General features: G+C 38.9%; 1 protein-coding gene across 1 annotated transcript; it reads left to right on the forward strand.

Annotated features, from left to right (window-relative positions):
* Positions 1-720: 720 nt before the first annotated feature.
* On the forward strand, positions 721-10360 carry LOC144527059 (tissue factor-like). The gene is made up of 7 exons (XM_078264923.1): positions 721-950; positions 2637-2751; positions 4493-4582; positions 6005-6111; positions 6786-6964; positions 7389-7554; positions 9581-10360. The coding sequence occupies exons 1-7, from the start codon at positions 884-886 to the stop codon at positions 9712-9714; spliced, it is 858 nt and encodes a 285-aa protein (XP_078121049.1). The 5' UTR covers positions 721-883; the 3' UTR covers positions 9715-10360.
* Positions 10361-11252: the final 892 nt, after the last annotated feature.

Genomic DNA, 11252 nt, shown 5'->3' on the forward strand with positions numbered 1-11252 from the left:
ATATGTTGGACCATAGAGCTGGCACACCTGAAAGAAATGCAGCCATAATTTACGGTATGCTATTGGCTCCATTATAGAATAAAATAGAATACACTTTATTGTCCCCGAGGGGAAATCTTTCTTGGACATAGTGCTTCAATCTGTTGCTTCACAGAAAGCCGCTCAGTCTCTCTTTACCTATACTCAACTAAAGAAATTTTTTACATAAACAATAACAAAGGCGGCAATATGTTCATATATCAGTTATAATAAGGATTAGGATCAAGGAAATGTTAATCCTAAAAAGTATTAGCATTGCCTTCATATTAAAGACTAGATTTCCATGTTCTGAGTCTCTAGTGTTGCTGTGCGTGTTTAGAAACAGATGAATAAGTTTACTAATGAACTTGAACTGGGTCACTTGGGACAAAGTCTTTCAGCCAACCAGGCAACAGGGCATTCCGATGTTTGGCTTTCACAGAAACACAGTTGAATACATGAGCAGCATGATGCCAGAAATCTTCGTCGAACAAAGAAAGAATCAACTATTTGGTTCTAGTCAGGGTGGGTGTTAACTATTGCTAAATATTCCTGACGTTTCATGTGTCAGCCCACGGAACGTCATGTTCTTACAGTCGTCTGTGTTATGTTATGTTATGGTGAAAGGAGGAGTTCAAACTGAGCAAATCGTTGTAGAATCCCCCATCAGCAGGCAGGCATGTGGGCGGGATCAGCAGGCAGAACGAAGCAGAACCCTGAATCGCCCCCCCAGTTCCCCCATTCAAAGCTCCCACACTCTCTGTCCTGTTGACCTGAAAACAACAGTCTTCAGTTCTTCTCCTGGGTTCAGACAGTTTTTACAAGATCAAGCATTGAAGGAAAAAGGATTTTGGGTTGTGCTAACATGGCATCTCTGAAAACTGTGCTTTGTCTGGGAGTCTGTCTGTCTGCTTGGATCATCACTACTGCAGGTAAAACCACAGGATTACATAGATAGATAGATAGATAGATAGATAGATAGATAGATAGATAGATAGATAGATAGAAAGATAGATAGATAGATAGATAGAAAGATAGATAGATAGATAGATAGATAGATAGATAGATAGATAGAAAGATAGATAGATGATAGATAGAAAGATAGATAGATAGATAGATAGATAGATAGATAGATAGATAGAAGTTGAAAGTTTATGTAACATGTCTCCAACATTCCCATTCACCTGCATTGTGTAGTCAGATTTAAGTATCTGGTGCCATGGTAACCACTGGTCACCCCCAAAAGTAGTTTAGCTCAACAAATATGCTAAAATGCCGTGTTCCAACATGATGCTGCTTATTTCACAGCCGAGCTTCACTGTTTGTGATAGAGAACGGACAGAGAGGAGTTTTACATCTGGGAAGATACCAATTATTATTATTGGTATTATGAGTATAGATTACATGTTCTACTGCAGTAAAATGTTACAGGTACACTGCAGATAAAACAAAAAACACATGTTTGAGGATATACATATTCATATTTGAGAGAAAAAATGATGTTCAAATTATGGAAATGTTCATGTAGTAAGTCACGCCAATTGCGTAAAGCCAGGATGTTCATGAGGTTGATAGAACAAGAACTTTGTAACTTTTGTAACATTCTCCAGTTTTTCTGAAACCAGTTAATGTTCCATGATGATATTTACCGACTGAATCATGATGCCTTTTTGTTTAGACAGAAACGTTAAAGCAACTAATAAACCAAACAAAATGTTCAACAACATTCTTTAGATGTTGCAATAAATGAACAAATGGAATGTTACAAGATTGAGCTGGGATTACAGTATCTCAAACTTGTTGCTGCAATGTAACAGTCTCACTTTGGGCTGATATTCAGCTTTTCTTACTGGCAAAGTCTGACTTTAATTATGGTCTGGTTAAATCTTTAGTGCGTAACTTTTCTTTTTATATTAATGAACGTCTGTTACATTCAAGCCATTGCCAAATGAGTTGCTACAAAGCTAATTAAGCTAATTAAGAAAGCTAATTATTAATCAGCACCACACAACTCTCTCTGTATTTCTCAGTATGGCTATGTTCAGAAGATTGTGGCGTCCGGTTACTTTCACGCACAGAAACTCAAGTGAAGATAATGACCTCTTCTGAAGAGTCCATCATGTTTTTTTAATCCTCCGTGTCCTCCTTGGCTACTAGCAACTGTGTGGAGGAGGGGGGGTGATTACGTAAGGCTTGTATCATGTGGACGCGCCGACAGTTTTGTTGTCATTACATAGAATTCCTCACGGGGGCGGAAGAAACTACACACTATAGCTTTAAGAGAAAGAAGAGGATGGGGAGGTGGATGTCAAAGTTTTTCTCCAAGTGATTTACAGTAACAATAGTTGATATACGTATGGTATATGATATATATATATATATATATATATATATATATATATATATATATATATAGACAGGCATACAGACAAACATATAGATAGATCAATAGATAGATAGATGGAAAGATGGAAAGATGGATGGATATTTTATTGATCCAGAGGGAAACTTAGGATGACAAAATGAGTGTTACACTAACGAAAACAAAAACAGGAATGGAAAACATTTTTAGATCTTGGATGCCTGAAAACTAATGTTGTGTTACATTTTATTCATAGATGAGACTGTTATGTTCAGAGCAGAGAACGTACGCTGGTTTTCTCTGGACTTTAAAACCATCCTCAGCTGGACTACCAAACCATCTGACCACAAATACACAGTATCCTACTCTAGGTGAGTCCAGCCTACAGTATTACTTTTTTTACATGGTCACTTTAAATAAACAATAAATTAATATTAAGAAGGCAATTCAAACTGGTTGATTTTTTTCTTTCTATTTGTTAAAAGTAAAAGTAAGCTTACATTTTAGCCTTTTAAGGATTTTGTTTTCCATCTAGCTTTTTAGTTGCTTTATGTATCTGACAGCTTTTTCTGTTGGGAAAAGGTTGAGCATGGATCAGATGATGTGCTGGACAACCTTTCTGCAGCAGCAATCTCATCTCAATGAAATGAGTCAGATGCTGTGTTAGTTGAGTCGGCGCTAATGTGGACAAAAACAGCCTGTTCTCATAGACCATACGTTCGAAAAGCTACGAAAAGATAAGCACTGCAATTCGTATGATTGCCACGTTGTTGTTTTTTGCTGTGAGCACCACATTGACTGCTGCTGTATTAGAACGCGGCATTGAACTTCATTTAAATTTTTGCTAGGGCTGCCGATTACAATAATTCTTAAGTCGACTAACTTAACTCATACGATTTTGGCGACTAATCGATTAGTGGATTTAATCGACACATCTCTAAAGCTGTTAAATCTTTAAATCTTGTGTTTACAAGATGTGCTCATAAGTTTTTTTTGGAAATAAGTCATTCATCATGAAGACTGCATAACAAATGATGATAATCGTCGTCGATATATATATATATATATATATCACAGCATGTTTATATCTGAATATTTAGGGACATAAACTGCTGTCAATGTCTTAAAGGTACACTGTGTAGGAATTTCTCCCATCTAGTGGTGAAATTGTTTTTTTTGCATTCAAATGAATAGTGCTCTCTTTTTCAAATGCGTGTCGCAACTACGGTAGCCGTTATGTACCAAGAAGCTATGACAACATGTCTTCCAATTTTCCACCTTTTTGGCGACGAGGATTCCTTCTCCTGCGGCTCGGCGTAAGTATGATCCTCCATTATGAACTAAAGTGCAGTGCAGGCTTTCAAAGTTGCTGTGGTAGTGACAAGCGCCTCTCACTGATCTCCTTCTCCGTTTCAGCTGGTTTCAGTCACGTGACGCTGGCTCTGAACGTAAAGCTCGTTGATGTTTTAAGCCTCCAACGTCGCCTTCCAGGCAGCTAACCCTAACCTTAACTCTAAACATAACCTTTGCCGCGCTGCCTGGAAGGAGAAGATGGGGGCTTAAAACACCAAACACGGAACGAAAACGCGTCGTGGATTAGCTAGACAGGTAGGCTAGTGCTTTATGTCCCTCTCAGCGATTACAGTTTTTCAAAATGGCGGAACGACATGGAAGCTTCCTTGGACTTGCCCGTCCAATGTAAATACAGATAAGAAATTCCTCGCTTACGAGGATAAGTCAGATCATTGGCAGAGGTCATTTTACACCAATGAAGACATGTTTATGAATGAAGACACTGATTTTAGCTAATGCAATACTTTAAACACTACACAGTGTACCTTTAAACAATGGCAGTAATAAAAGTGTTTTTAAGGTTCTGTCTTTGGTTCTCAAATGGCAAGGCCTTTTTATCCTAATGTGTGTAATGTGCTCCAGTTCTACAGTGATCTCACACCACTGTGTTCCTTTGTCTCGGGCCAGGACTCGACTTTTAATCTGTATTTTAAAAGTCACTTGAGTGACACAAAGTGTCAGAATGTCAGCAGTCTGTGTTTAAAAAAAATGTTGGGCATTATTCTCCCTTTTTTGTGTGTTTTGTCATGTGCCTATCAGGGATGGCGGTGACTGGATAGGTTGTCGTGACTGCTTCAAGGTGTCAGAATCAGAATGTGATCTGACCACCTACCTCCAACCCTATGACAGGTGGGAACCACACACCTCAATCCCTTCATGCCTTCAATAATACTGTATCTCTATAATATTTCATTAGTTATCTGGTAGGTTTAGTTACTCACTGTAACAAAACTTCACATTCATTTGCATTTTCTAACGCCACTTATATTTAAAATATTCCTACAGAAACTTAGATTTCTCTGTTGTCAGCATTATTTATGCCTGTGACCTTACCCATCTCTATCTTTATTTGATTTATCATATGAAGTAACATACATTTTAATGAGGCTATTCAACTGTGAGTTTATGACTTTTTAAAATATGATATTAAAGCATAAGCATATCAGGATCATCACACTCAGTTCGACAGGGTGGACCAGTGGAAATTGGGTTTTATCTTCTACATGCAGAAACATTTTGCCTATATCTAAGTAGAACCTAAATACAGAAGAAACAATTAATTCAATTGACCTTTTATGAACAGAGCTGTATTATTGGTAAGGCAATTGTTTGTGCAGCTAAAAGAAACGATTTGGCATCCCTATTTGATACCCCACTTAAAAGGGAATCTGACGAAGTTTACAGAACTGTGGCAAGTCGTGTATAGTGTCTCATGACTTATTTGAAGCCAATCAAGTCCAACGTTTGAAACATAAAACTGTGAACCACTTAAAGGCTCTACAAACATCAACAAACAAAATCTATTACAATGTCCACTGTGATCATTTAGACCTAAATTAACAAGCCATTAGCATTAAACAACACAAGAGGGATCACTTTCCCAGGACGGACAGACATGCCATAGATGTCATGTGTAAAAATAGACCAACATGGTTAACACTATGGACAATCAGGATGAAAAACATTTGGATAGATTGTAAACATATATAAAAGAATATGAATCTGGGAGACCTGAGACACACAACTATAGAAGCCGAGTCAAAGAGAGGACAGGCAGAATAAATTAGGGCTACTATGTAGAGCTGTGATGAGAGAATGTAAATACATTGAATGGCTATTGCTAAAAAAAAATAAATCATCAAAATCTTAAGGATTATAACTTTGAAGATGACAATTTTTCATAGGTTCTTTTAAAATGTAATTGTCTTACATTGGAAAAATATATTGTTTTATTATCTGTTATCCATTTGTTTTCCTCATGGCCCGGATTGTAGCTCTTCCGAATTCAGAAATCCTTTCTAGTTTCAGTTTCAGTAAACAGATTTTTAATCGTATTCTTGTCCTTCTCACATCTAATTGTAGGAATTGTAGAAATCTCCTCAACAGTCTTTGAGGACAGTCTTTTTTTACTTTTATATTACTCTTAGTATTTACTGTATTGCTTGAGAGTTTTGGCTTCTTTCCAACACTTTTGTGCACAATCTAAACACCATGCATGTTGAATGCTTATCACATATCTCAAACCCATTTTTATGTTTCCCTGTTTGACAGGACCTACTCTGCTAAAGTCCAAACATATCCTTTGAGCGATGACGATTACGATGACCCGGAAGAGTTCCCTCACACTAATTCCCAGCCCTTCAACCCCTATAAAGAGAGTAGGCATCACCTGCACACGCAACACACACAACTCCACACATAACACACATTACAGTTGTCAGTGAGACATAAGGTAACATATAAATGTCTTCAATTTCCAATATGGCCCTGAGAGAAAATATGTTGACAGTCGAGTGGCATTGTCGGTAATGGCACCAGGTTTTCCTTGTTTCTTCTGCATTGATTTTGATCCTTTTCGTCAATGAGTGTGTCCATTAACGGTCCATTATTACGTTGACGTTATTGGAGTGCAATAGTAAATTGGTGGAGTTCTCTTTTAAAGAAACAGAGTGTACACAGGCAAATCAAATATATAGTGTATCTATCTATTGTCTAATCTATAGTACACCCATGTGGCAACATTTTGCCTTCCCCGTGAGTTATGTAAACAAATCACAAGCGGTAAAGCGTGTCGGCACCAATGGGACTTCATGGTGTGTTCAGGTACACCTCGTTAAGTCATGATGCATTCAGGTGCAAATAATGCATGTTTTCAAAGTAATTGTTAGTCAAGTAACCGTAATGGTAATTATTAAGTACTCATATCGGTACTCGGTATCGCCAAGTACCCAAATGTAATTACTTGTACTTGTACTTAGTCTGAAACTTTCAATCCGCATGATTAAGTCTGACAGGTAGTCTCCTCATCAATGGTGATCTGTCCTCTCCTCAGGTAACATCAGTGCTGCGGTTTTCACTGTGAACACTGTAAATGAGAGCAGCGTAAATGTCAGCATCACAGATCCTCTGACCAGCATCCATCGGGGTGGGAAGCAGCTCAGCATCAGAGACATTCTCAAAAATGACCTCAAGTATAAGATCAGCTACCACAAGTCTGGTAGTACAGGCAAGGTACAGTATTCATGACGAAACAAACGAAAAAAAGAAAAGAAATCAGTGAGTTAATTCAAATATACACTACAATTTAAGTTGATTAAGACATTCAAGTTAGAATTGATAAATCGGAGCTCTATACCGGGTAAGCTAGAAAGATTGCTGAAAAAATCCGGTGAATAAAGTGAGGCAGCCTATGAGTTGTGCAATGTGTATACATTTAGATGAATTTGTCACTTCTGTCACTTGTCAATGGACAACAACAAAAACAGTATGGCTCTCTTGTGTATACTTCGTCACTGTGGGTACGCGCTCTGTGCTGCCCGCACGATCCGACATGCGCATGCGCAAGATGTTCGCGCATGCGCAGATGATAATCCTGTTTTACCAGTTAGATACATCTTTAAGTGAGTGATTTTAATATCTTTTTCTTACCTGATAGAAAGACATCACATCAGACTCCAGCACAGCACAGGTGTCGAAGCTGGATGCAGGCCAGAGTTATTGCTTCATGGTGGCAGCTTTCATCCCCTCTAGACCCTTAGCCACCCAGCAGGGGGCCTGGAGCATGCGGAAGTGTACACCTGGAGACGGTAACGTCCTTCAAGGTGAACGCAATCTGCATACACTCCACTACACATGGTAATGGATATGGTAGTCTCGCATTGCCAGACCTTCCTCCACAGCGCTGCGGACGAAGGTCTGGCTAGTCCACACAGCATCCTGAGATTGGAGAAAAACGTGCTCTGGTTTATTGGCATTTCTTTAAACCAATCGCAATTGTCTTAAGCACCGGACGCAATGACGGCGCCTCTGCAAAATAGCCTCGGGAAGGAACTTGTTTTGGTGAAACGCGCTCGTTCAGAAGTTGTTTTAATCGTGCAAGAGAAAACTCAGATTGGACAGATAGTCTAGCTAGCTGTCTGGATTTACCCTGCAGAGATCTGAGGAGCAGTTAACCGTAGTCCTCAGAAATCCATCGGAGTTTAGAACGCCTACACAAAGAAAGCGGAAGGTAACGGACATCGAGCCGATAAATAAAGGACATCTGGCGGATCTTCCGGCGGTACTGGAGCAATTACCTTAATGAATCGTAGTCGATATAGACTATGGACATGGAGATCTAGAGAGTAACATTAGCAGCACATTAGGGACATAGCCAAGTCATGCTTGTTGCTTTTATAGATAATAAGGCGTCAGATTTATGTCATATGTCGCAATTGCAATAAAACACGCTCACGAGCAAATTATAATATTTCACACACAGAAATATTAACTGCCAGTGTTGTGACCAAGTCATCTTTGCTCACGTCCCAAGTAAGTCTCAAGTCATTTGGTCCAAGTCTCAAGCAAGTCTCGGGCAAATCAAGTCCAGTCACAGGTTATGTCAAGTCACGTCAAGTCCTAAGTTTAGGCGAGTCAAGTCCCAAAATCAAGTCACTTTTTCAATGTAGCAACCTTTGAATCTGGTAACGCAACGTTACTGGCTGTGCGGACAAACTATTGCTGACTAACGTTTTCCAATTCAGTTCTAGATATTTGCATATCGGTCTAACATTAGTTGTGAGTGAACAGATTGTATCAGGCTAATGTTAGCTAACATCAGACCTCGTGGCCGACACTCAAAATGAGTCTTCAAATGATGAACAAAGTTTGAGATTGTAGTCGGGCTCTCCCAAATATTTGATGAGCAGGTCTTGCATTCAGCAGTTTGCTTTTTTCCTTCTTGCTCAACATTTTTAAATCCGAAAGTGATTACTCGGACCAGTGATGATCTGGTCCGACTAATGAGACTTCATCAGGGGTCTTTGATGTTATGTGTTGCCATAGCGAGAGTTTTGACTGACAGCCAGTTATCCATTCATGGCAATCAAATACTGGGGAGCTTTTAGAGTCATCCAATCATGATGATACATGTTTATCATGTGAATACTTTGTCTGTAAAAGGTGCTATATCAAATAAACTTATTATATTATTATTAGGATTCGCAGTTTGCGCTGCTGCCGTATGTGCAATGCTTTTGAAATGTCGCTTAAGTCATTTCAAATAAGCCTATCTGTGCTGATGTACCCAAAGACGCCATAATAAGTTCTTTCGTCTGATGTGCTTATAGAGACCTTTCCAGTTGATGTACTTTGCTGTCACAAAAGTTCCCTATAAGCCACTAAGTGCTTTCACGTAAACCAACATGGTTTTGGTCACCTTCACTGTGACTCACCCAAACACACTGCGTATCCCTAAAGCCTGACAAACAGAAATTTCCTGCCTCATAAAACATCTGCTAAGCTCGCTTTGAAAAACTGTGAAACTAGGTACAAATCCACCCGTGTGGATGCTACATTTGTGCACAACAACAAAAGACAAAAGTGGAACCGAAAAGAAAAAAAGCTATAAATATATCTATAGCAATATCACAAAAACATTTTTAGGTTTGGTCTCAGTGGTCTCTTAAATGTTTTCTGTGTTGGGTTAGATTTCGATATGGCATGGGATATTCGTGATAAAAACAATACAGGGACCTGCACATCGAAACAATGCTGAGCCATTAGTGGTTAAAAACTATACTCTGTGAGTGAGTGACGAATGATGAAACAGATCTGTCAGTCTAACTGTGCCTCTCATTGTCCCTGCAGAGTTGAGTCTTGGAACATGGGTCGGCATAACCTTCATCCTGCTCACAGTCCTCATCACCATCGTCACGGTGACGGTCCTCTGCTGCAGATGCTGCCGACAGAGAAACACATCTCAATTATCGGCACCTGTTTAGTGTGTGTGTGTTTGTGTGTCTGTATCTGTGTGTGTATGTGTGTGTGTGATTGTGTGTGTTTGTGTGTCTGTGTGTGTGTCTGTCTGTTTGTGTGTGTGTGTGTGTGTGTAGTTGTGTGTGTTTGTGTGTCTGTGTGTGTGTCTGTCTGTTTGTGTGTGTGTGTGTGTGTGTAGGTGTCTTTCAAACACAGGGAGCTGGTCTCCCTTTTCTATCTCAGCTCTATTTCTAGGAAAACCTTTTTTTTAATATTGATATGATCTCTTTTTTTTACAGACTGCTACTGTAACATTCCCTTACAACTTTAGTCCCAAATTTTACCTTATCTTCTTCTAACCTTTTAACCTTCTTCTTTTAACCCATCTTGTGAATTCTGTTGCTCTAATTCTCACATATTTTTCATAATTTATCGTTCTTTCAGTTTAACTTTCTTTAAAAGTTCTGTCAGGACCAAACAAATAACCACTAAAAGTACAGTAAATGAAGCTCTTTAATAGCAACTAGCTGCTGCCCTTGAAACTACAACATAGGTTACTTTTAGCCTTATGGGTGGAACTCATTCAGATTCTTTATTCTTTCATTTTTTGTTTCACAAGGGTAACTTTTGTTGATCAAAAGGATGGAAAAGCAATAAAGCATTACAAAAAAATGAAAATGTTCTTCAGATTCTGTTATTTTCCACATGATTAATAATCATATTGCACAGTGACATCCATCATGCTTTATTTTAACATATAGTTTCAATAGTTATTAACAGCGTTCTGAAGTTTGGAGAGGCAGTGAGCCATGATATAGCTGAACATTTGCTGACCGGTCCGTTCTGTGTCTGGGCTGAAACAACTAATGAGAGGTGTTGCTCGTAGTGACAACTACCACCACCAAATTTGGGGTTTGAAATCAGCTCGGGTGAAATCACCTGAGACTGAACCCCCACACTGAGTCTCACTCCACCTGGTCTCCAGTACATCCTCCCAGAACAACCAACCAGGCGACATCTCTTTTCAATCTAACCCACCATCCAAAACTATTCCTATGCTCTTTACATTCAATATAATCAAGCATTCATTAAATCTTTCAATTACATATTGTTGTGGTGTGGGCCTTGCTAGTGAAATGAATATTGGATTAGCATTCATCAGGTGGACACAAACCACCTCCGAATGAATGATAATGTTGCTCTGCATCTGCTGGATGTGAAAATAAGCAACATGTTTGCAGTAGATACACAGTGATATGTTGTTTCAGGGTGTTCCACTGCCCCCGAGTGGTCAAAGAAATTAGCTTTAAATTTTAGGTGCTGAGTTCCAAATCCATACTTTTAACATATATACTTTTAATACATACTGGAGCTGCCCTTATAAAGTAGGTACTGTTGATTGCAGTATGCATAAAATCAGGACATAGTACTTCTCCATAACATTGCACCTTAAACTTTGACTTTTTGTGTGCTTATAAATGCTGCGCAAAGGATTGTGGGTCAGAATAGCAAGAAAAGCATGCTGGCTTGCATACTGCAAAATCTGACCGGATGCTACTGCAGG

The sequence above is a fragment of the Sander vitreus genome, chromosome 12 (genome assembly GCF_031162955.1).
Source record: "Sander vitreus isolate 19-12246 chromosome 12, sanVit1, whole genome shotgun sequence".
NCBI lineage: Eukaryota > Metazoa > Chordata > Actinopteri > Perciformes > Percidae > Sander > Sander vitreus.